The 23,138-nt window shown below is 42.4% G+C and overlaps 1 protein-coding gene across 1 annotated transcript; it reads left to right on the top strand.

Moving 5' to 3' along the window:
- Positions 1-237: 237 nt before the first annotated feature.
- On the top strand, positions 238-14,628 carry LOC141984023 (p53 apoptosis effector related to PMP-22-like). The gene is made up of 3 exons (XM_074946973.1): positions 238-669; positions 10,803-10,946; positions 11,868-14,628. The coding sequence occupies exons 1-3, from the start codon at positions 459-461 to the stop codon at positions 12,065-12,067; spliced, it is 555 nt and encodes a 184-aa protein (XP_074803074.1). The 5' UTR covers positions 238-458; the 3' UTR covers positions 12,068-14,628.
- Positions 14,629-23,138: the final 8,510 nt, after the last annotated feature.

Raw genomic sequence — 23,138 nt, 5'->3', positions numbered from 1 at the left:
CTTTCAGTGAGATTTTAAACACTGCATCTCTTATGAAATCTCACTTTCTCACAGCCTAGGGCAGCCCTGAATCTTCTCATACTGCAAAAAGGACTTGTGAAAACTCGTGAGGTGCAGTTTACGCTGGGCAGTGCCTGCTAGGAAAGGGTTAAGTGCCTAGACTAGGGAGTGTAATTGGAACCATGGTTTGTTTAGCAGCCAGGGGAAAGGAACAGAGCAGCAAGGGAGTTGAGCCCAGCCCGGCAGCTCCTCTCTGGCTCAACAGGTTATTGCTGCTGTTAGTCACTGGAATCTAGGTGGGGCTCTCTCCTCCCTTACTGCCTTTCTGCTGATTAAAAAGCAGCTCTCGCTCTCTCACACACACACTCTCTCTTAAAACACCCCGCCCTGCAGAATCCAGAAAGAGCTCTCAGGCTTGTGCATCCATTCTCTGCTGAAGGCCCTGACTGCTGCATGAGATGGTGATATGTACCCTTGCCTGCTGGAGATGCAGGTGGCTCCTGCCCCTTCTCCTGGGCTTAGCTATCATCTTGGGCATCATTGCATTGTCCGGCCGGGGCTGGCTGGAATCGGAGTCAGCGCCGTACCAGCACCAAGCGTCGTTATGGGAGAGCTGCACCCGGTGGGCCCCTTCCCCCAGCTGGGTATGCCAGTCCCTCATGGATTACTGTAAGTGTTTGCAATGGGGTGTCAGAGTCCAGGCCACATGCCTGAGCTCACCCTACTCCAACCACCCCAGTTATCCCTGCCAATATTTGACAGCTGTAAATTGGTGCCTTCTTTATTAGCAAAATAACTGCCTCTACCAACGGCCATTAGCAAAACAACCCCTTTCCTCACTTAGGAAGGGTCCAGTTGTTCCCCCTGTGTGGCTGGTTAATGGGGGGTTCAGGACAAGTTGGCGTTTGCAGGACTAGCATTAACAGCATTTCCTAGTTAATAGTTACACAGAAAACCAGGCCTTATCTGCCTCTGGTTGCTTTTGAACAGGCTTCCCTGTCAGTCCAACATTAAGCAACTGGATGAGGGGCTCACAATGGAAGTAAATGAAAAAGAATAGCAGATGGAGTCTTTTAAAATCCAGTGAACAGATCTGGCTCTTTGCATGTCTTCTCTCCTTTATTGCTGGCTCTCCACCAGCACTATTTGTGACCTACATGAGGCTCCTTGAAGTCGCCAACCTCTTTGCCCTCTGATGAGTGTGTTTATAAATGCTGGCCATTGCTAGCACAGCACACAAGCCCAGCCTCTGGAGTGCCATACCTGGACAACATCTTAACTACCCTCCTCATAATACTCTGGAGGGAGTGAGGGAAACAGGAGTCCAACCGTTCTGGACTAAGGAAATTCTGCTGTTTTGGTGCCTCTCAACCTGTGATTTCAAATAGAGTGAAATGTGTTTTGAGTATGGAAAGAAAATGGTATTTAGTTGATACACATACATATATTATAGAGAAGGAAGTCACTATATGAAGCAGCTGAAAAATCTGAAACTAAATCAGGGGGATAATGTGTATATATTTTCGAAGTGGCTAAAAATGTTAGTAAATTATGTTCAGTTCAGCTGCCTCCTCTTAATACTCTCACCACATATTCTCAGGGTATGGTCTTTGCTGCCAAAGTACTTGCTGATTACATTTGTTGTTTTATAAAACGAAACATTTAGGGTCAAATACAGAGACACACCTTCAGAACTTCATTGAAATGCACTGGACTGGGGAAGCTTGGGAGGATAAGAAAAGGAAAATGGAATATATTTTTTTCTCCCTAAAAGGCAGAGGCTGTTCTTTGTACATATTGGTTCTTTTACAGCCTTCTTAGTGGGGGAGGAACAGATACAGTGATTGTATCAAGATGATAAACATCCAAAATGATCTGGAAACTCAGAAACCTTGGATTATACTGGATTTAAAATGGGTATTAGGAGTGTGGAAATAGAGGATAAACCATTTGGGATACTGTATGTGTTGTGTGGATGGAAGCATTAATGTTTGTTAGTAGTTTTCCATTATGGCACTTGCCTGCAAGCAAAATGCAGAACTCATTGTGAGAGCAACAGCATAATTTTTTACCCTGATGATGTCTGTAGGTTTTACTCTTATGTGGGAGGAATTTGGCTGCCCTCAGAAAGTAACTCCATGTTCCCAGACCCTTCCTACAAAGGGAAGAAAGGCTAAAAAAAACAGGTGACAGGTTTCAGAGTGGTAGCCGTGTTAGTCTATATCAGCAAAAAAACCCGAGGAGTACTTGTGGCACCTTAGAGACTAACAAATTTATTTGGGCATGAGCTTTCGTGGGCTAAAACCCACTTCATCAGAAGCTTATGCCCAAATAAATTTGTTAGTCTCTAAGGTGCCACAAGTACTCCTCGTTTTTTTTTTGTTTTTGTTTTTTTTGCTAACACAGCAGGGTTACTGCACTTAGGTTTCTCTCAATACATGCTGTAGATTTAGTACTATATGACTGTTTCATACTTCACCCCAGAAAACCAGGAGCTTTGGGAAAGGGCCACATTCTGCTGTTTTGCTAAAGAACTGTTGTTCCTATGGCTGTTATAAATGAAGAATAGCCTTAATTACTGACAGGTTATTTTAACCAACTCAACTTTGTCCCTTGAATAATCTTGATGAGGTTAATGTTGTACTGTCAAAATTATTCTGTTCAAATAGTATCTACATCTAGGCAAAGGACATAACATGTCAGACCATGGTTTGATTTGCTTAACATACCAATATGGAACATGTTATTTTATTTTTTAAAAATGCTCAGAATTTTAACTCAAAATAGGCATGCACAGGGCTGCCGCAGTTAAAACAATTAATTTATTAATCTAGACGCATAACTCTTTGTAATATCTAATTACTCCACCCTATTCTGTTCCCCTCCCAGTGATAAGAAAAGAAAGCTTCAAGGTGGATCCCCTCACTAATTTAAAGCTACACTGGAATCAGCTTCTTAATCAAACATCTGCATGTCCGTTGCATGTTGATTAGGGGAGATGAAACTGAACCATGCCCTCTAGTTGGGGGGAAAAAAATCTTCATGTTGGAATGGTTCCTAAATTGAACTGCTTCTTAATACATGTCTGAAACCTGGGGCTCTGGTGTCCCACAACGGACAAAGGGTGGAAAGACAAAAAGAAGAGCGGGGGTCAGCTTGTAGCTGGAAAGAGGGTTTGTTTTAATTGAGAACTGTTCTGATTTGAGGCCAGGAAGCTCCTGAGTGCCAGCATGTGCATGTTACCAATATACTACATGCAAAAGCTGGCGCATTGCACTGCATTTTGAATTGAGGTTATGTAGCCCAGAATGCTGCTGGATTAACAATCCTCCTTTTGTGTCTAGTCTGTGCTGGTCAGATATACTGTATTTGATGTATTACTGGTAAGGGCTTGTTTGCAAAGCAATTGTTTTTCTGCCTTTGTACCTTAAAAAGACACTTGTAGGTTTAGACCCAATATTTGTGGATGGCAATGTCCTCTTGATTCTAGATAAAGGTTTTTATTTTTTTAAGGTTCTTAGCTTCACAGTTATTTTAGATTTGAATTACCATCCTCTAACAGAAAGTATATATGGTCAAGTACCTAACAGGGTACTTAATGCCCTGCTGGTTATGTTTTAATAATCCATTGGCATTTATGAAATTCACAATAATTGATTTGAAAAAGTACATACAATACATGGAAACATTAATTTGGATCTTTACCAGGAAAAAAAAAAAGGCTAGAATTTTATGAGCATGAGCCAGGCTCTGTGAGTTATTTGTTAAGTCCATCTGGGGATGTGTAGCAGTAACAGTGTAGCTGGGAGACTGAGTGGACTTTGATTCAGCAGGCTCTCAGCCAAGTTTGTTGATAGATTTATCAGGCAGCTCAGATGAGTTAGGTAGGAACGTTAAAGATATATTACACTCTCTTGACCTTACCCCTCTGTGCGTATTTCTATCAGCTTTGTGATACAAGAGCTGCTTTAGGCGAAGTTGAATGTAGTTTGCAGTGTGTGCTCAGCAAAGGTCAATGACAGTAAAAGAGACACTATCAAGGTTGCTGTGTCCAACCCACCCAAATCAAGTATTATAGCTTTACCTAAACTAGGAAGCATTATATAAGATTCCTACCAGGTACCAGACTAAGCATCCCAGTGGAGATGAGTATTGCCAGACCAGTTAACTACCTGCTTTTCAGCATGTTCAACTACAGTACAATGGTTATACAGACTCTGGAAGCTGCCAGCATTTATTCTACAATAGGACCCCCCACCCAGTGTCAACCTGTTGTTGTACTAGTGGGCATTGTTTTGTACAATTTCCAGATGTAGCCATGGCTTATTCAAAACTCGCACCAATAAAATAAAGGGTGCAATTAACAATCTTAGTTCCTCCAAAACAATCTCTGAATCCTGCATTTCTTGCACTCTGATGTGGACATATCCACCTTATTCTGTCATTATGTGTGCAAGAAAATCCCCTTTACCATGGACTCCTGCTCAGGATGAACCAGAAGAGAGCTTAGACTTCCTTATTTGGTCAACAAGATCACATTTCATACCTGCTGCTCTGTTGCTGAACCAAACAACCTGCAGCCATTTATGATAACAGAAAATAAATATAACATCCCTATCAGCAGTTCCCAGTCTTCAGCATTAGAACGGCAATTATTCACAACCTCACCAACTGATCATTGCAATGAAACTTATAAAATCAGAAGTTATAGATGGAAAAGTCCTGATACTTTAAATGATCTAGTCCATGTACCTGCTGCTGTAGGATTGCTCTCTACAGAATGTTCTCCTAGGGTTTTGGTTCAATCTAATTTTAAATGCCCTACGCAATAGAGTTTTCACCACTTCCCTTGGGAACACATTTCACTGTCAAAAAGATTTCCTGACATTCAGGCTAATTTCTCTTCCTTTTTAACTTCATCCCATTTCTGGTAATGCCACCCTAAATAACTCCTTTCCCTCCTTGGTGCTTGCAGTCCTCTAATATCTGTAGACTTACGTTCTTCTCTAAATAATCACTTAGCTAAGATGTGGGTATATAGGTCTAACTCTTTTAATCTTTCCTAGTAATTATATCCTTTCAGCCCTGAATCATTTTAGTTGCTCTTCTGTGAACTCTGAAATATATTTCTGGTAATGAGATGTCCAGAATTAAAGGCAGTATTTCAGGTGAAGCTGGTGCAGAGTACATAAAAAAAGACTATTACTTCACTGCTGCATGATCTGATGCTTCTATATATGCAGCCCAAAATTGCATTGGTGGTTTTGCGACCATATCATAAGTACCTATTTGCCAGTGCTGAATCAGAAACTCTCTGGCTAAAAAGGGATTGAATACATCAATTTCTCCAGAACTGAAGCATTAACAAATAAACACCTCTCACTTATGATTGCAAAACTAGCCTTACAAATGTGAACCAAATGGAAACTGGTGCAGTGTTTTCTCCGTCTCTGTCAGGAGGCATAGAGCTTCAAGTTGCCCAAGCAAAAACAGCGTGAAAATGATGAGACAATGGCTAACCCCAGAGAAAGGCTGTCGAGCAACTGAGATAGACAAGTTTCAGAGTAACAGCCGTGTTAGTCTGTATTCGTAAAAAGAAAAAAGAAAAGGAGTACTTGTGGCACTTTAGAGACTAACCAGTTTATTTGAGCATGAGCTTTCGTGAGCTACAGCTCACTTCATCGGATGCATAGCATATCGTGGAAACTGCAGAAGACATTATATACACACAGAGACCATGAAACAAAACTTCCTCCCACCCCACTCTCCTGCTGGTAATAGCTTATCTAAAGCGATCTTCAAGTAGGGCCATTTCCAGCACAAATCCAGGTTTTCTCACCCTTCCCCCCCGCCCCCCCCAACATACACACATACAAACTCACTCTCCTGCTGGTAATAGCCCATCCCTCTTTGAAGCCTCTCTTTATAATGCGCATGATAATCAAGGTGGGTCATTTCCAGCACTAATCCAGGTTTTCTCACCCCCCCCCCACACACACTCCCCTCCAAAAACCACACACACAAACTCACTCTCCTGCTGGCAATAGCTCATCTTACAATGTGCACAGCAATAATCCAAGTTTAACCAGAACGTCTTGGGGGGGTTTTGTAGGAACAAAACAAGGGGAGATAGGCTACCTTGCATAATGACTTAGCCACTCCCAGTCTCTATTCAAGCCCAAATTAATAGTATCCAATTTGCAAATGAATTCCAATTCAGCAGTTTCTCGCTGGAGTCTGGATTTGAAGTTTTTTTGCTTTAAGATAGCGACCCTCATGTCTGTGATTGCGTGACCAGAGAGATTGAAGTGTTCTCCGACTGGTTTATGAATGTTATAATTCTTAACATCTGATTTGTGTCCATTTATTCTTTTACGTAGAAACTGTCCAGTTTGACCAATGTACATGGCAGAGGGGCATTGCTGGCACATGATGGCATATATCACATTGGTGGATGTGCAGGTGAACGAGCCTCTGATAGTGTGGCTGATGTTGTTAGGCCCTGTGATGGTGTCCCCTGAATAGATATGTGGGCATTGAGATAGACAAAGGACCCCACAAACAGAGGCTGGGAGCTGGGGATCAGCTGAGGCCCACTCAACAGTCAGAAAGCTCTGGGATGGAAAGAGAGCAAAAATCTGTCATTTCTTTTAGAACACTCATGGACAGGGGGAGTCTTTCACGTTTGTCAGACAGCTGAGAGGCAGAAGCTGATCAGAAAGAAGGACCTCCATCTAGAGTCCAGGGATAATACTCTAAAGGAATCCTAGCACTTTCCCTCAGATCTGGAAGTCTCGTGTGTGTGTGTGTGTGTGTGTGTGTAAAAGTGGTGTTAACCAGGTGCTCTGTGGTGAACCTTCCTACCCCAATCTTTATATTGACCCTTAACACAGGTGTCCGGTACATTTTTCAAGCCCTATACTCCTTGGTATTGTCAAATGCTCTCATTTAGGGCATATCTATACTGGGGTTTTCTTGCATTTCTTTTGCCAAACATTTCCCACTGTTGCTTCCACCAGTGTTAGGAACAGTAGCAGTGTTAGTGTAAACAGGGCTGTAGGACTCACTGTTTCAAGCATGATGTTGTCTAATCCTGCTCAGAGCAGGTCCACAAGACGCAATGGCAAACAACACCAACAGCTATCTTCAGTCCTATCTATACTAATATGCCAACTCTTGCTGCCACTAGTGGTGCTGAAATGGTGGAAGCAATAATAGAAAATTTTTGGCCAAATTAGACAAGGCCACAGTATCATTTGTAAATTTCATGACCATGACCATTTTACTCCCTCTTTATTTATGAAGACCAGGGCTGTCCTTAGGATTTATGGGGCCCTACGCAGTATTATTAAACTGGTGCCTCTATGCTCCACTGAAGGTGGTCCCCAGCTGGCACCGCTGACCTCAGTGTGTCGAGGGGGCTCAGCCAGGGCCGGCTCCAGGCACCAGCTTTCCAAGCAGGTGCTTGGGGCGGCATTTAGAATGGGGCGGCCGTCCGTGTCCCGCGGCGGCAATTCGGTGGCCGCTCGGCTGCTCTTCCCGCTGCGGCGACAATTCGGCGGTGACTACTTGGGGCTGCAAAATTGGTAGAGCTGCCCCTGGGCACAGCCACCACCCCTGCCTGCGGTCCCCCAGAACCCCCGCCATTGCTGACACACACCGAGCTTCCTATGCAGCAGACGCTGTGGCAGTGGCTCAAGGCAGGCTTCGCGCTGTCACATGGGGGCTGCATCTTGCCAGAGCCTAGGGCCCTCCTGCAGCCCCTCGCCCCTCCTGGCTCACCACGAGCATTTTGACAGTAAGTACCAAGCAGTAATAACAACAATAATAATACAAGTGTGTGCGTATGCATGACAGAGTGTGTGTGTGTGAGAGAGCCCGCGAGAAAGCCAGTGTGTGTGTGTGTGTAGGATTGTGTGTTGGGGGACTGTGTGATAGAGTATGAGACTGTGTGTGTGTGTGTGACAATCTGTATTGGGGGACTGTGACTCGTGAGAAGCAGAGTGTATGTGGGTGTGAGAGCCAGTCTGTGTGTGACAGAGACAGTGTGTGTGTGTGAGTGTTAGGGAAGTGTGAGCTCACTGTCACTTTAAGCCCCCCCCCCCCCCCACCCTGCTGACTCACGGGGAAGTTTCGCTCCTCCTGTCCTGGCCCCGGCCCGGCCCCCGCCGGAGACCCTCTGGCAGGCAGGGTCCAGGGAGGGACCTGAGCTGGGCCGCCGCACCGCCAGTGACCGGCTGCACTGCCCTGGGCTCCCCCTAAGGACAGCCCTGATGAAGACATTAAATAAAACTGGACTTGACACTAATCTTTGCAGTTTCGTCACTAGACATCTCCCAAAGCTAAATACATTGTTAGTTTATTATTACCAGAGCTGAGCAAATAATTCACAGCAAATGGATTCCAGGCGGAGCTTTCACAGCAGGCAGTTATACAAAAACTTCTTTTTACTTGTAAAGTGAGTGTATCTGATAAGGAGATCCCTGAGACTCAATAAATGTGAGACCCCTACAATGCCATTTTTTTACAGAGTCAACTGTTCAGAGTCCATCCAAATTATAAGGTGTTTGAGTCCTTGGAATGTTTGTACTTGATATTCCAAACTCCCCTTGCTCAGGGAGTGTACAGATCTGGATTTCTACTGAACTTTTATAATTAACAGTTTTCTGAATTATTCCATATGACAAATCCCAATAAATAGTTTAAATAGATGGTTTAATCCAGGAAGCATTTTTTCTTGAGCTGATGCCATGCTATGTTTAAGCATATTTAGACGGTAATGATCAGCAAATGAATCCTTTGGCTGTGGCAGCTTTGAACAATGGCCAGTACCAGCTGAACAATGGCCAGTACCAGCATTGGGAGCGTCCGTGAATGACATCCGGTATGAAAGAATTAGTACAGGTTTCAGACCAAAAATTCCAACCAAGCCGTTCCCGTCCTCCATTCCTAACCCTGCATCAGTTCCACATGGGAGGGAAGGGATAGGATATACTAGGGGTGGTTGGGGAGGAATGCAAACTGCTGATAGTGATGTTATACTTATTCATTTGCACAAACTCCCTTCTTTCGTTGGCAGCAATGTGGGTCCAGTTTGCAGGGCTGCTGTGGAGCTTCTCCACATTCTTTCTAGGCCTGGCTGACTGTCTTCAGGACTGGGCCATGCCCCTGTGGAACCCTCATGTGTATTCTGCTATGCCCCTTAGTCCTATACGAGACAGGTTCAGGATTTGGGCCTACATGATTTCTTTGTTTTAATCCCCTGTGTAAATGCGGGCAACCAGTCTTTAGAGTAGGTGGAGGGTGATGCATGACGACTGTCTACCTATAAAATTAAAACTCTTGAATTAGTACCTTTGGTCTCTTCAAAGTCAAAATAGTCAACTACTTGGCCTCGTGGTTAAGAAATGGCCTGTTGTTTGCATGATGCTTGCCTATGCTTGTGTCTACTGTTTGGAAAGAGAATGGGATTTGAATCTTCAGAAGCCAGCATTTATTTTAAAAAGGAAACTGTAGGTTGCTTTTCAGGAAGGGATGTTATTTTTCTGGTGCCCGGACATTGATGCCCATTGTTGCCATGAAGGGATTTCTTACTTAGCAGTGGCAAATGGAGGAGAACATTCTGGAATAAGGTTACAGGAATAAGGTTACTTTCTGAATGTCTTTTTGGTCCTCTTCTTCTGCCTCTGAGTGACTTGAAGGTATACTTGAGACATATCCTGGTCCCATGTACCTGTCCACTTTGAATGTATCCTCTTATCGCATATGGTATTATCAAAATAATTAAAACTGGGAAGTTTGGGTAACTCCACCAGTCATTGGACTGCTCGCTTTCCTTCTCCCTACACATCTAAGCTGGTTCCAAGTCCTTTTGGTGCTGAGTCTACATTATCTTTAAGAGCCACCTATTCCCTTCTATTTCTACTGGTACAAACCATGTCCAAATCTTTGTAATCTCTCCCCTTAACTATTCCAAATCTACCCCATTCTGTTCTCCATTCTGTTCTGTTCTCACTTCACGCTCCAGTTCATGCAGAATAAAGCTGCCAAAATCCAATTCCTTGAATGTGACTTATTCCACTCCCTTTATGACTACCCATAACTTTCTGCATTGGTTGCCTTCACATCTCTCATTTCCTCTATGTGGGCATAGGCTCCCTTATCTTGTATACCAATCACTCTTTCCTTATTCAGATCTCACATTAATCCTAACTTCTTCTGCTAAGCCTTCCAGTGCTAGTCCTCCATTACAGCATTACTCATTTCTTCATCAATTAAAAAAGTAACTACAAATTCATGATGTCAAACAGCTTCTATCTCTTGGTCCCAGCAGAAAACTGCATTGCGCAGGTTGATATCCCTTCATTTGTCTGATTTTGTCCTCCCCACATCCTTCCTGTCTGTTTGCTCATGGACCATGAATGGAATTTTCAAAAGTGGGCTAACTCTCCTCCCACTAACTTCAGTGAGAGCTTTACCATTGATTTCAATGGGAGCAGAGCTAGGCCAATGCTGAGTGCTCTTGAAAATCCCAACCTTTGTCTTTTTTCTTGTGCTTGTAAAGCATTGTGCATACTTATGACACCATGTAAATAGTGATAATAAAGAATTACTCTCTGCTCGGACCTCTATGGTTCCCTAAAAGCCACACTTACATTTCTGATACTAAGTCAAAGCAATATTGTATGCTTATAAGGGACAGAATCTCCACAATGATAGAATTAAAGCAAACAAAAGACCTAAAGGTGACACCTACTTCCATGTACTGTTTTATATAACATGTTTCCCCCTTTCCTTTCAAGCCTGGGGAAGAGCAGCAGCTGCCACCTACCTCGTCGGCTTCGTGATCCTAGTCATCTGTTTCGCCCTAGCAGTCATTGCATTCTCCGTTGACATACTTCGTTTCAACTTTGTGCGAGGAATCGGTGGCTTGCTCTTTGTCGCTGGTAAGACTGATGATTGCTTCTTAAACTGACGTTTGTTCTAACTCTGATACCTGCTAGCTGGAGTAAAGCCTCCTTCTCTCTCCTCCTAAAAATATCCACCCCATACATATTTCTAATTGGGTTCATGATTCATTTTTATGAATGAGAAAAGCTTGTTTTACTTTTGAAGTGATACTTGGTTTGCATCCTCAGAGATTAGGCATGTTGTAATGATCATTACAATGTCCGAGGGTGCAAATCAAGTTGCACTTCAAAATTAAAACAGGATGTGGGTGTTGTGACATGATGGGGGAGACATAAAGCGAGCAGGTAAACTAGAATGCTTTGCTCTGAACTCTTTCTGATAGTTCTGTGGCAGTAACTAAACAGTGAAACAACAATCCCAGCAGCAATGTCTCTAACACACAAGTATGTTTTGCCCTGGAAACTGCTATGCAAATACTAAACTAAAGGACTTTTAACTACAACATTTGATTCTTTTAGTCCAGATTGTTCCACCTCTGCATCTATGCTTGGTTAAAGAAATTTGCATTCCTCTTATTAAGCATCATTGCCATTGTGTTAGTTTGAATTCTTCTCAAGCATAGGGTTAAGGACCCAATTCTTTAGTCACTTTGCACCCAAAACATCCTTTTGAAGTCAGTGAGAGATCTGTGTGTAGAATGGTTCCAGAATGAGGCCCTGATCCTGCCATAAGATCTGTGTGGGCAGACCCTCATACCTGCGCTGAGTCCCATTGAAATCAATGGACCTCTGCAAGAATGCAAGGGTATACCTGCACTGGTCTGATTGTAGGATTGCAGCTAAGTCCTTAAATATCTGAGAGGGGAGTGCACCTACCTGGCAATAAAGTCAGAGTAGGAAATGTGATGAGATTAATTGTCACTCATTTTCAATTTGTTTATTTTTACCTTCCTTTAGCAATATTCCAGATCATATGCCTGGTCATCTATCCAGTGAAGTTCACAGAAGACATCGAAATGATGGGAGCTAATATGTTCAGCTGGGCATACGGCTTTGGTTGGGCCAGCACTATTATTCTAATAGGCTGTGGTTTCTTCTTCTGCTGTCTCCCCAACTGGGAGGATGAGGTGCTGGGTAACATCAAGCCAGCATATTAGTATTCTTCCCCAGAGAGGAGTTGAAAAGCACATTGTATACAATGAAAGAATAAATTAAAATATAAACACACTAAAAATTACAGCACAGGAACTTTGAAAATTGGATGTTACAGACTGAAAAGAAAATCTTATTTTTCCAGAAAGTTTTGAACTTGTGCTGACGCTGAGTTAGCAGAAAGGCTTGGCAACCTGAAGCAAATATTTTAGAAATCGTAGGTAAAAGATCAGAAGGTTTGTATTTTCATATTCATATCCGATATGGATTGATTTGGGTTAGTCAATCTGTTGCCTCTCTCTACATGCAAAAGTTCCTACTAATTAAGTCGCTCTCTTCCACACATTTGTTTAGACATCCATATAAAGAATTTAGTGCTTAAAGTACAGAGGGAGAGAAACAGAAGTGCATTCTGATTTTAACCAGAAACACTGCAGAGCCCTTTTATTCCCTTCCTGGTATTTTTGTTTTTATGTTTTATATGCAAATTTGTCAGTAGTGAAATAGAATTAAAAAAAAAATCTTTCAAAGAAGGTTTTTTTTCTTCCAACATAATTAGTCCCAAAAAAGAATTTTTGCTTTGCAAGTTCATTGCAATCTGAAGTCTCCTAAGAATTTCTTCTCCCCTCCATATTATTGGACTGATATCCAATACTAAGTAGTAGAAATTGAAGCTAGAGAAATTAGAAACTTAAAACAAAATATTTTTCCACTGACTGTAGCAGTTAGATGGCATGTTCCCCAAAAGCATACAGTGAATATCTGTGTGTACAATATTAATGGTGTGTGCTGGTGTAACATTTATTAGCATTCGTTTGTGAAGACTGCAGTACTCATATGTGATGAAACCATAAGTGAATAACACAAATTGTTCCAAGAGTACCAATAAAACCTTCAGACCATCAAACACCATCATGTATTTTTATGCTGCATTTTAGAGATAATAGTTTAGAAAATATTTTAGAGTTGTATTTTGTTTTTAAATAGGTACTATTTTTCACATCACTTCATCTTTAAAACTAGGTTGCCTTAGCTATTAGACAGGCTTTGGAGGAAAATTTTAAAATACAGTTTTCAAAAGTGATTTAAAATAGATTTTCTGTATTTCAGAGTATAGCAAATTTAAGGTCTCATATGGTGTGAACCACCAGGGATACAAATGCACAGGTCTCTGTGTGAGTGTGCATATATTTACACACATTTCACTGGATAATCTGAAATCCCAGCTGAGTGGCATAACAAATGTGATTCTAGACTTGAAAGAAATACCTAAGAGATGTAGACATATTTGGAAATAGGGACTTATCACCTTAATATCTCAACACCAATAACATCAGACCTCTAAACTGTGGATCCCTCACTGATGCAGCAAATGTAATTTTCGATCTGTACTTTTTACTTTATCTTCGTTTGAGGAGAAAGAAGGAAACTTTTTTGTGGCAGGTTATTTTTTTTTAAGTGGTGCCTATTTGAAGCTGCTCAGAGGTTGCAAATCCTGAAAGTAGCTCTGGCACAGCTATATGACTGGGTAGGGTACAGGTGAAGTGGTGAAAAGCAAATGCACGTGGTCACATCCTTCCATTGTTTGTCAAGTGGTCTGGGGTTTATATCACATGGCTGCAGAAATAAAACAAGTTATTCCAAGTTATCATGACACCATACTGTAGGTGGTGTGTGTGTGCACACATGTATTTACACATAATGTAGAAAACACATACAAAAATATAACCTATAAGACATAACCAGAACACAGTAGAACTAAAATACATAAAAACTAAGTTTACTCAATGCCCAATCTATTTTGTATTATATTGTAGTTTTGTAATACACCTTTTGCTTTCGGTGAAAATGTATAATTGTACATGTTATAATCTCAGTCATTGCTAGCCAATCAACTAAATTTATGATTCTTGCTGGGAAGGGGAAAATTTTCCTCTATTTCTGTACAGTACAACTGCTGGTGCGGATTGCCTTACAAATTAATCTGTACCATTAATATGATAATATATAGTTCTACATTGAGCACAAAAGACAACAAGGAATAGTGATGCTGTCTGGCAAATACCTTGCACAGCTAAAGATCTGAAGCAAAACAAGACCTGAAGGTGGATGTACACACTTGGAGAGAGGTTGAGTAGAAGTGTGTTGCTCAGAATTACTGAAGTGTTTTGTATGTTTTTGTAATCATTGTCATACTTGACAAAAAAAGAAAGTTAAATATAAACCAAGTTGAGTTCCAGAAGTATTTTGAAAGGAAACAAAAGCAAAATGTTATGGCTTGTTATGTTCACTTCAGCTGTTCAGGCATAAGCAATTGCAAATATTTTAATAATAAACTACTTTCAATAAATGATGGCAATATATTTTGATAATTTCAAATATAGTGGTTTCACTTATTCTGTTTAAGGAGGTTATTCAAAAAATGTATACTTAGTAGTGGTAACTGTTTGGAGTCATTTGTGAGAAGGGGGCTCACTTAAAGCATGAATTTAAGGAATTCTTGACTTTTAATGTGAACATCAAAATGTATGAACTCTAAAGGCAAATAAATGAGGCAGAGCTATTATTTATATGAAAAGGCAAAAATGAGCAATGTTCACGGAAATGAATTGCCCCTCTTATTCTGAATACCTTCATCAAACGCACTGTATCTGGAAAACACTCCATTAGGCCTATAAAAGGTAATCATTCAAAAAAGCAAACAAACAGCATTCGAAAGAGATTAAGTATAAGCTGCATCTGATGAGGAAGATGGAACACAGACATTTTTATTTGTGATCTGATTAGATAATGTTGTTCCAGACCCCAGGACTGTTGATCTCTGAAGCAGGTAAACAACAGAGACATCTAACAACAGTTTCCAGCTAATAAGCCAGGATTTTCTTCTTTGTTTGCATTAATTAACCATCCTCCTTCATCCCCAATGAATTTGAGAGACTTGCTAGTACAATTGTACGGAACATGTGATTTCTTTCTCCCATCCTTCACCCCACTTTGTTTCTGGTTGGTTTTTTTTTTTTTTAAGATTTTTAAAAATACTCATGATTTTTAAGTACACATCTAGGTCAGTCTGGTTGATTTTAGATTTTCCCAAATGGCTTGAAGAGAATGTAAGTTTGTTTCGGGTGTTTTCCACAAACATACTTATACATTAAAAGTCCTCTCCTACAACCCTTGCTCACATGAATGCTCTGTATTCATAGACCAGAGCCTGCTCTCATCAAAGTGAATAGAAAATCTCCCACAGGCTTCAGTGGTGCAGGATCAACCCAATCCTGGGAGACAATAAGCAATTCTGGGGTCTGAGCACCTGCTATTCCTAGCTATTTCTGGATGAATCAAGGGCACTTGCTATCTTGCAGAAGTGGATGCTTAAGAAGGCTCATTCACTTGAACGGGACAGCTACTGAGTATGCCTATGAATAAGTGTGGCAGCATTAGGCCCACATTGAGATTTTTTTTCTTTTTCTTCATATTTAGTAAAATTAAGGACACATTTTTCAAAAACAAGTTGTTAATAAGAAGGTTCATTAAAATATCTGGCTGAGCTTTAGTTTAAAAACCTGTAGTTAATTTACATAAAGTAAAGCACTGGAGTCCAGATAATTGAAGATTTGTTGGAGATGGGGTGGGGGAGGGAGTAGTATTATGGTGATGAGCACTATAGAAACACTCATACGTATAAACAATTAAATGAACTGTAAAAAGGAGCCTCTGAGATCAAGTGTTTAAGTAAAACAATGAGTTCCAAATAGATTGTATAAGAGTATACAGCAATTTATTTTAAAAAATGGTTTATGGAACTTGTGTTGTAAGTTAATTTTTCTTCTGTGCTTGCCTCATCTGAGAAAGTCTGCCATGGTGTCAGCTGATGCAGTGGTTTCCCAGGGGCAATGAAGGCTGCTGCAACACAGAGAAACCCCCTAAGAAGCACACCTACTAAAAACTATAGGCTACATTCACAAAAGGACTGAGGAGCCTAACTACGAGTTAGGTGCCTAAATCCCAGAATCAAGCCCCACTGAGATTCACAAAACTCCTGTTCAACTGCTGCTGAAGACTGTAGGCACCTAAACTCACTCAGCACATAAATGTTTGTAGTAAAAGTTCCCTGGGCACCTGTGTTTCTGCCTCTGGGCATGTGCACACCAGGCACCAAGATACCTAAGCCCCAGAGTGATTCACAAACCCAGGGAAGATAGATGGCCCTCCACCTAACTTGCCTGTGGGGTCCAATCCAGTAAGCATGTTTACAGCTTGCCTATCAGATTGGGCCCCTTTAAGGTAAGCTTACACAAAACAGCCAGGGGAAGGGCAGGTTCTCTCACAGCTTTTGGCCCAGAGGTTAGGGAACACTCCGAGTACATGGGAGACCCTTGTTCAATTCCCCCCTCCAGCTGAGAGGGAGAAGGGTTTTGAACAGGGATCTGCTCCCTCTTGCGTGGGTACCCTAACCACTGAGCTATGGCATATTCTGAGGGCTGGGCTCCATCTCTCTAGTTAAAATTATTTTTCTACAATGGAATAGTTTCAAAAGAGTCATTGGCATGGGGGGCCTGGATTTTCCACCTCACAAGTGACAGTGTGCTAACTACCAGGCTACGGAGCCATTCTCTCTCTCCCCTGCCTCCCTCAATGACCTCCTTCGCCACTGAGAGGTGGCCGATCCCTATGCAAATCTTTTCTCCCCTCAGCTGGCAGGGGACTTGACCCCCAGGGTCTCCCATGTCACAGGTGAATACACTAATTATGGGGCTAAAAGTTATGAGGGAGCTCCTTTCCCCCACCCCGACATTGAAAAAAATCGCATAGGCACCTAAAGCCAAGATAGAGTTTGCAGCTGAGAATCCCACAAGAGTGGTACCTCCCTGCAGCCCAGATTTAGGCACCTAGCTCCAAGAAAGCAGCAGGAGTTGGCATATGCCCCTTGGCTTGGCATCTCTCATTAGCTGCCTTAGGTGAAGAGCTGCCTAGCATGCTGGCTTTTCGTGTGTGTGTGTGTGTGAATTCCATTCTGAGGTGTCTCTCTCTCCCCATTCATTAGACAACGGAGTTTAGTGGTCAAACACAGGCTTTGTGAATCCTGGTTTGATTTTCTAGCACCAAAAAATTAGGTATGGCAATGCATAGTGTCACCACACCTAAGTATCTTTGTGAATCTAGCCCTATGTTTTCTGTACAAATAACTGGAGCTACAAAGAAATAAGGACATAAAAATAAACAACCAAAGAGTTACGTACTGACGTTAGACCTAGAGGAGATGACCCTCACAGAGCATATGGCCTACTAAATTATGCAAAGGGATGCCTAATGTCACATGGCAAATAAGCATCAGAGCCAGGATTTCCATCTATAAAGCTCCCGGGCAAGACTTCTACCTTACTAAATGTCAGTTGCTGATCTATAAACTAGGAATAATAAAAGTCTTGGCACTGTCATGTTCTGTGGCTCTCAGAGGTCTTTACAAAGGTAGGTAGCTCCAATTTATAGATATAGTGACTGAGGCACAGATAACTTAAGACTTAAACCACTGACTCCCATTCACAGAGGCAGCTTATGAGTCTGTCAGGGTTCCTTCCCCACTCTGAAGTCTAGGGTACAGATGTGGGGACCTGCATGAAAGATCCCCTAAGCTTATGCTTAGCAGCTTAGGTTAAAAACTTCCTCAAGGTACAAACTTTGCCTTGTCCTTGAACCTTATGCCGCCACCACCAAGTGTGTTAAACAAAGAACAGGTCAAGAGACCACTTGGAGACGTCTTCCCCAAAATATCCCCCCAAACCCTACACCCCCTTTCCTGGGGAAGGCTTGATAAAAATCCTCACCAATTTGTACAGGTGAATACAGACCCAAACCCTTGGATCTTAAGAACAATGAAAAATCAATCAGGTTCTTAAAAGAAGAATTTTAATTAAAGAAAAGATAAAAGAATCACCTCTGTAAAATCAGGATGGTAAATACCTTACAGGGTAATCAGAATCAAAACATAGAGAATCCCTCTCGGCAAAACCTTAAGTTACAAAAAGACACACAAACAGGAATATACATTCCATTCAGCACAGCGTATTTTACTAGCCATTAAACAAAAGGAAATCTAATGCATTTCTAGCTAGATTACTTACTAACTAATAGAAGTTCTGAGACTGCATTCCTGATCTGTTCCTGGCAAAAGCATCACCCAGACAGACGAACCCTTTGTTTCCCCCCACTTCTGATTTGAAAGTATCTTGTCTCGTCATTGGTCATTTTGGTCAGGTGCCAGCGAGTTTATCTTAGCTTCTCAAGCCTTTACAGGTGAAAGGGTTTTGCCTCTGGCCAGGAGGGATTTTATAGAACTGTATAGAGAAAGGTGGTTACCCTTCCCTTTATTTTTATGACAGTGATTGATCGGTAGCAGTCTGGAGTAGCCAGCTTCCACAGTGCAATCGCCACGTGCTTCTCTAGTGGCAGGGCAGCTCTCATTCTCGCTTCCTTGTGCCGCAGGGCTGGAGTGAGCTCATCACACAGTCCCATGAATGTGGCTTTCCTCATGCAAAAGTTCTGCAGCTACTGCTCGTCATCCCAGACTTGCATGACGATGTGATCCCACCACTCAGTGCTTGTTTCCTGAGCCCAAAAGAGGCGTTCCACTGTGGTCAGCACCTCCATGAATGCCACAAGCAATCGCGTGTTGTAGCTACTACGTTTGGCGAGATCAATTTCAAACTCCTCTTGCTTTGTAGTTTAAGGAATAACTCCACTGCCACTTGTGACGTGTTCGTGAGAGCGAGCAGCACGTTGGTCAACAGTTCGGGATCCATTCCTGCAGCCCGAAAGAGGCAGGGTGCGCACTAAACAAACCGTTGAAAGATGGCGCCAAGTGTGGATGGAAGCACAGGGATTGCTGGGATGTGAAGCAATCCATCACCGGTCATTGGGACAGGACCCAGGATGCCCCACGACCCCCTCTGCCTTCCCACAAGTCTTAGTGGCAAAAGAGAAAGAGGTGCTCTGTGGGACAGCTGCCCAGAGTGCACCGCTCCGAGTAGCGCTGCAAGTGCTGCAAGTGTGAACACGCTATTGCACAGCCAGCTGTCAGCGTGAACACACAACAGCGGTTTTCCTTCTGTGCTCTGAGTGGCGCTGTAACTTTGCCTGTGTAGACATGCCCACATTCCCCCAGGTCTTCTGCCTGTGGGAACTCTGGTTTCTCGATTAATCCCTTCAGAGACAATTTGGCAGGAAAGCAAGGTATACAGAGGAAGCCAAATATTTTCTGAACCTCAGACACTTTATTCTTAACAATGCACACTAGAGAGTTAAGAATCTTTGAAAAATAACAAGCAGTCCTAAATGCAGGCCCCACCCACCTAGTCTGATTTCATGGGTTTGGCCTTAATGATAGAAAGCCCATTGTTCCAGTAGAAAAATCCATGCATCCGATGAAGTGGGCTGTAGCCCACAAAAGCTTATGCTCAGATACATTTGTTAGTCTCTAAGATGCAACAAGGACTCCTGCTCTTTTTGCGGACACAGGCTAACACGGCTGCTACTCTGAAACCTGTCAGTAGGAAAGAGACATTCAATACTGATGGCCCTTGACGGCTCTGTCACAGCTTCACAGCCCCAATCATTCACTTAGGTGTCAAGCCCACAGTACAAAATGAAAAGGAGTACTTGTGGCACCTTAGAGACTAACAAATTTATTTGAGCATAAGCTTTCGTGAGCTACAGCTCACTTCATCGGATGCATTCAGTGGAAAATACAGTGGGGAGATTTATATACACAGAGAACATGAAACGATGGGTGTTACCATACACACTGTAACGAGAGTGATCAGGTAAGGTGAGCTATTACCATCAGGAGAGAGAGAGGAAAAAAAACCCCTTTTGTAGTGATAATCAAGGTGGGCCATTTCCAGCAGTTGACAAGAACGTCTGAGGAACGGGGGGCGGGGGGGGAATAAACATGGGGAAATAGTTTTACTTTGTGTAATGACCCATCCACTCCCAGTCTTTATTCAAGCCTAATTTAATGCAAATTAATTCCAATTCAGCAGTCTCTCGTTGGAGTCTGTTTTTGAAGTTTTTTGGTTGCAGAATTGCCACTTTTAGGTCTGTAATCGAGTGACCAAAGAGATTGAAGTGTTCTCCAACTGGTTTTTGAATGTTATAATTCTTGACGTCTGATTTGTGTCCATTTATTCTTTTACGTAGAGACTGTCCAGTCTGGCCAATGTACATGGCAGAGGGGCATTGCTGGCACATGATGGCATATATCACATTGGTGGATGTGCAGGTGAACGAGCCTCTGATAGTGTGGCTGATATGATTAGGCCCTATGATGGTGTCCCCTGAATAGATATGTGGACAGAGTTGGCAACGGGCTTTGTTGCAAGGATAGGTTCCTGGGTTAGTGGTTCTGTTGTGTGGTGTGTGGTTGCTGGTGAGTATTTGCTTCAGGTTGGGGGGCTGTCTGTAAGCAAGGACTGGCCTGTCTCCCAAGATCTGTGAGAGTGATGGGTCGTCCTTCAGGATAGGCTGTAGATCCTTGATGATGCGTTGGAGAGGTTTTAGTTGGGGGCTGAAGGTGATGGCTAGTGGCATTCTGTTATTTTCTTTGTTGGGCCTGTCCTGTAGTAGGTGACTTCTGGGTACTCTTCTGGCTCTGTCAATCTGTTTCTTCACTTCAGCAGGTGGGTATTGTAGTTGTAAGAGTGCTTGATAGAGATCTTGTAGGTGTTTGTCTCTGTCTGAGGGGTTGGAGCAAATGCGGTTGTATCGTAGAGCTTGGCTGTAGACAATGGATTGTGTGGTGTGGTCTGGATGAAAGCTGGAGGCATAGCGGTCAGTAGGTTTCCGGTATAGGGTGGTGTTTATGTGACCATCGCTTATTAGCACCGCTCTAATCTACAATGAAGGTTGCAATACATTATGAGGTCACACTCCAACATGAAGATTACAGTATAAAGTGCAGCCCCTGAAATAGGGTGCACAAATACAAGGTGGAGTTCACAATCTGACACACACATATTCCTAATCTGTCACAGGGCTAACAATATCTACCTTCCTCATAGACCTGCCCTGTGCACTCTGCAAAATACCAGCTCTCACATCTACAGCAAGGTCCCTGGGCTCTGCAGCAGACTAGAATTTTTGTGACCATTCCATTTAAATGAAAAAGTTGAAGAGTTTAATGAATACAAATTAAATAATACAATTAGTACAGTTGTCCTGTCATATTTATTTTTATATTAAATTCAGTGTAGTTTGTGCCATCCCTGCAATTCCACATTTCAATATGATGCAGGTTTTTGTTCTGATAATACATAACCATGCTGCAGAAATTGTCACCGGTGAAGCTGCAGGTATTGGCAGTGGAAAGGGTTGGAACAGAATTTAGGATTGCTGACCTCCCAGCCACCTGCCCACTTCCCTCAGCCAGAGGAACATTTTGATGGGGTGTGCAGGTCAGAAGTAGGTGGAGCTTTTTTACTAGTTGATCAATTGCTCAAAAGGTTTCTCTGGCTTAAACTGGGAGGCCACTGTGGAGCCATTTCAATATGCATCAATTATGGGAGTGGCTCTCAACCTTTACAGACTACTGTACCCCTTTCAGAAGTCTGATTTGTCTTGTGTACCCCAAGTTTCACCTCACTTAAAAACTACTTGCTTACAGAATCTGACATAAAAATGCAAATGTGTCATAGCACATTACTGAAAAATTGCTTCCTTTCTCATTTTTACCATATAATTATAAAATAAATCAACTGGAATATAAATATTGCACTTACATTTCAGTGTACAGTATACACAGCAGTATAAAAAAGTTATTGTCTCTATGAAATGTTAGTTTGTACTGACTTTGCTAGTGCTATTTATGTAGCCTGTGTAAAACTAGGCAAATATCTAGATGAGTTGATGTACGCCCTGGAATACCTCTGAGAACCTGCAGGGGTACAGGTACCCCTGGTTGAGAACTACTGAGTTATGGCATCTAGCCATGCATATGTATACCTTACTGGAGGCTGTATGGTGTTCAGTGATCACTCAGTGCTTAAGGTGCTTGCAGAAAATATTCTGTGTCCATTCCAACTGGTGCATAACACAACATCAGCTTCACAGCACCCTGCCCAGGCTCTTTCTTTGGGATGGTCAGCAGTTAAAGGCACAGTTCCCAATCCCAGAGGGGCCCAATTCTCCACTGCATTGTATAATCTTACTTCTGTGCAAAGTGGAAGCAAAGGCTATCACTAGTGCAAATGGAGTAATCTGTTTTAGTAGCATTTTACACTCAGGCAGTGGAGAATTAGCTGCAATTATTGTACTGTGCCTGCTGAGAATATTCATAGAGCATAGTCAAATCAAACCTATTTTCTCCCCATAAAAACATGCACTGCTCCTCAATACTTCCAAGCCATGCCCTATTGTAACTGTCAAATTTCAGCTGTTGATTTTTGCCATAGCTCTTTCAAGAAAGAGTCAGAAATTTTCTTCACTGTCCTAACTTTGTAATGGCTGAGGAAACATGCTCAAAAGATTTCCCCTTGGAGTAGAGGCCCAGCATGGGACATTTTAGCCTTAAAGGGGAAAGTTTCAGACAACTTTGAGCATCTGACAAAAGAGCTTACAATGCAAATTGGTTTTTAGCTTTTAGTGTAATTGTGCTACCTGCACCCACTCTAGTGCAAAAGCACCTTGTTTAATCCAAGTTGCTCCTTAATGGGAAGTGACAGCCAGGAAAGGGTTAAAAGCCCAGGGCCAGGGAGTGTAATGGTGCCTGATGTGTTTACGAATCAGCAGAGAGGAAAGAGGAGCCAAGCAGATGAGACAGCCCAGCCCTGCAACTTCTGTGCAGCTCAAACAGGTTTCTGGTGCCACCGCTACAGCTCTTAGTCATTGGAATTTAGGTGGAGCTCCCTCCTTCGGTGTCTGTTCTGATTAAAAAGCTGCTCTCACTCACATATTCATACATATACACACACTCTTCAGGAGCCTTCATAAAACACTTTTGTCCCACACTGCTGAGTTAGTAGCAGAAAAAGCTCATCAGTTTGTGCACCTGGCCTCTAGAGAAGCCACTGACCATTCCACAAG

Source organism: Natator depressus, chromosome 3, assembly GCF_965152275.1.
Source record: "Natator depressus isolate rNatDep1 chromosome 3, rNatDep2.hap1, whole genome shotgun sequence".
NCBI classification, from domain to species: domain Eukaryota; kingdom Metazoa; phylum Chordata; order Testudines; family Cheloniidae; genus Natator; species Natator depressus.
Note: the sequence above shows the minus strand (reverse complement) of the source record. Positions and strands in the feature narration are given on the sequence as shown.

Coding starts and splice junctions, on each gene's coding strand:
- LOC141984023 (XM_074946973.1), top strand. CDS start 459: ATGGTGATATGTACCCTTGCCTGCTGGAGATGCAGGTGGCTCCTGCCC. Junction 670..10,802: donor CCAGTCCCTCATGGATTACT/GTAAGTGTTTGC, acceptor TTTCCTTTCAAG/CCTGGGGAAGAGCAGCAGCT. Junction 10,947..11,867: donor TGGCTTGCTCTTTGTCGCTG/GTAAGACTGATG, acceptor ACCTTCCTTTAG/CAATATTCCAGATCATATGC.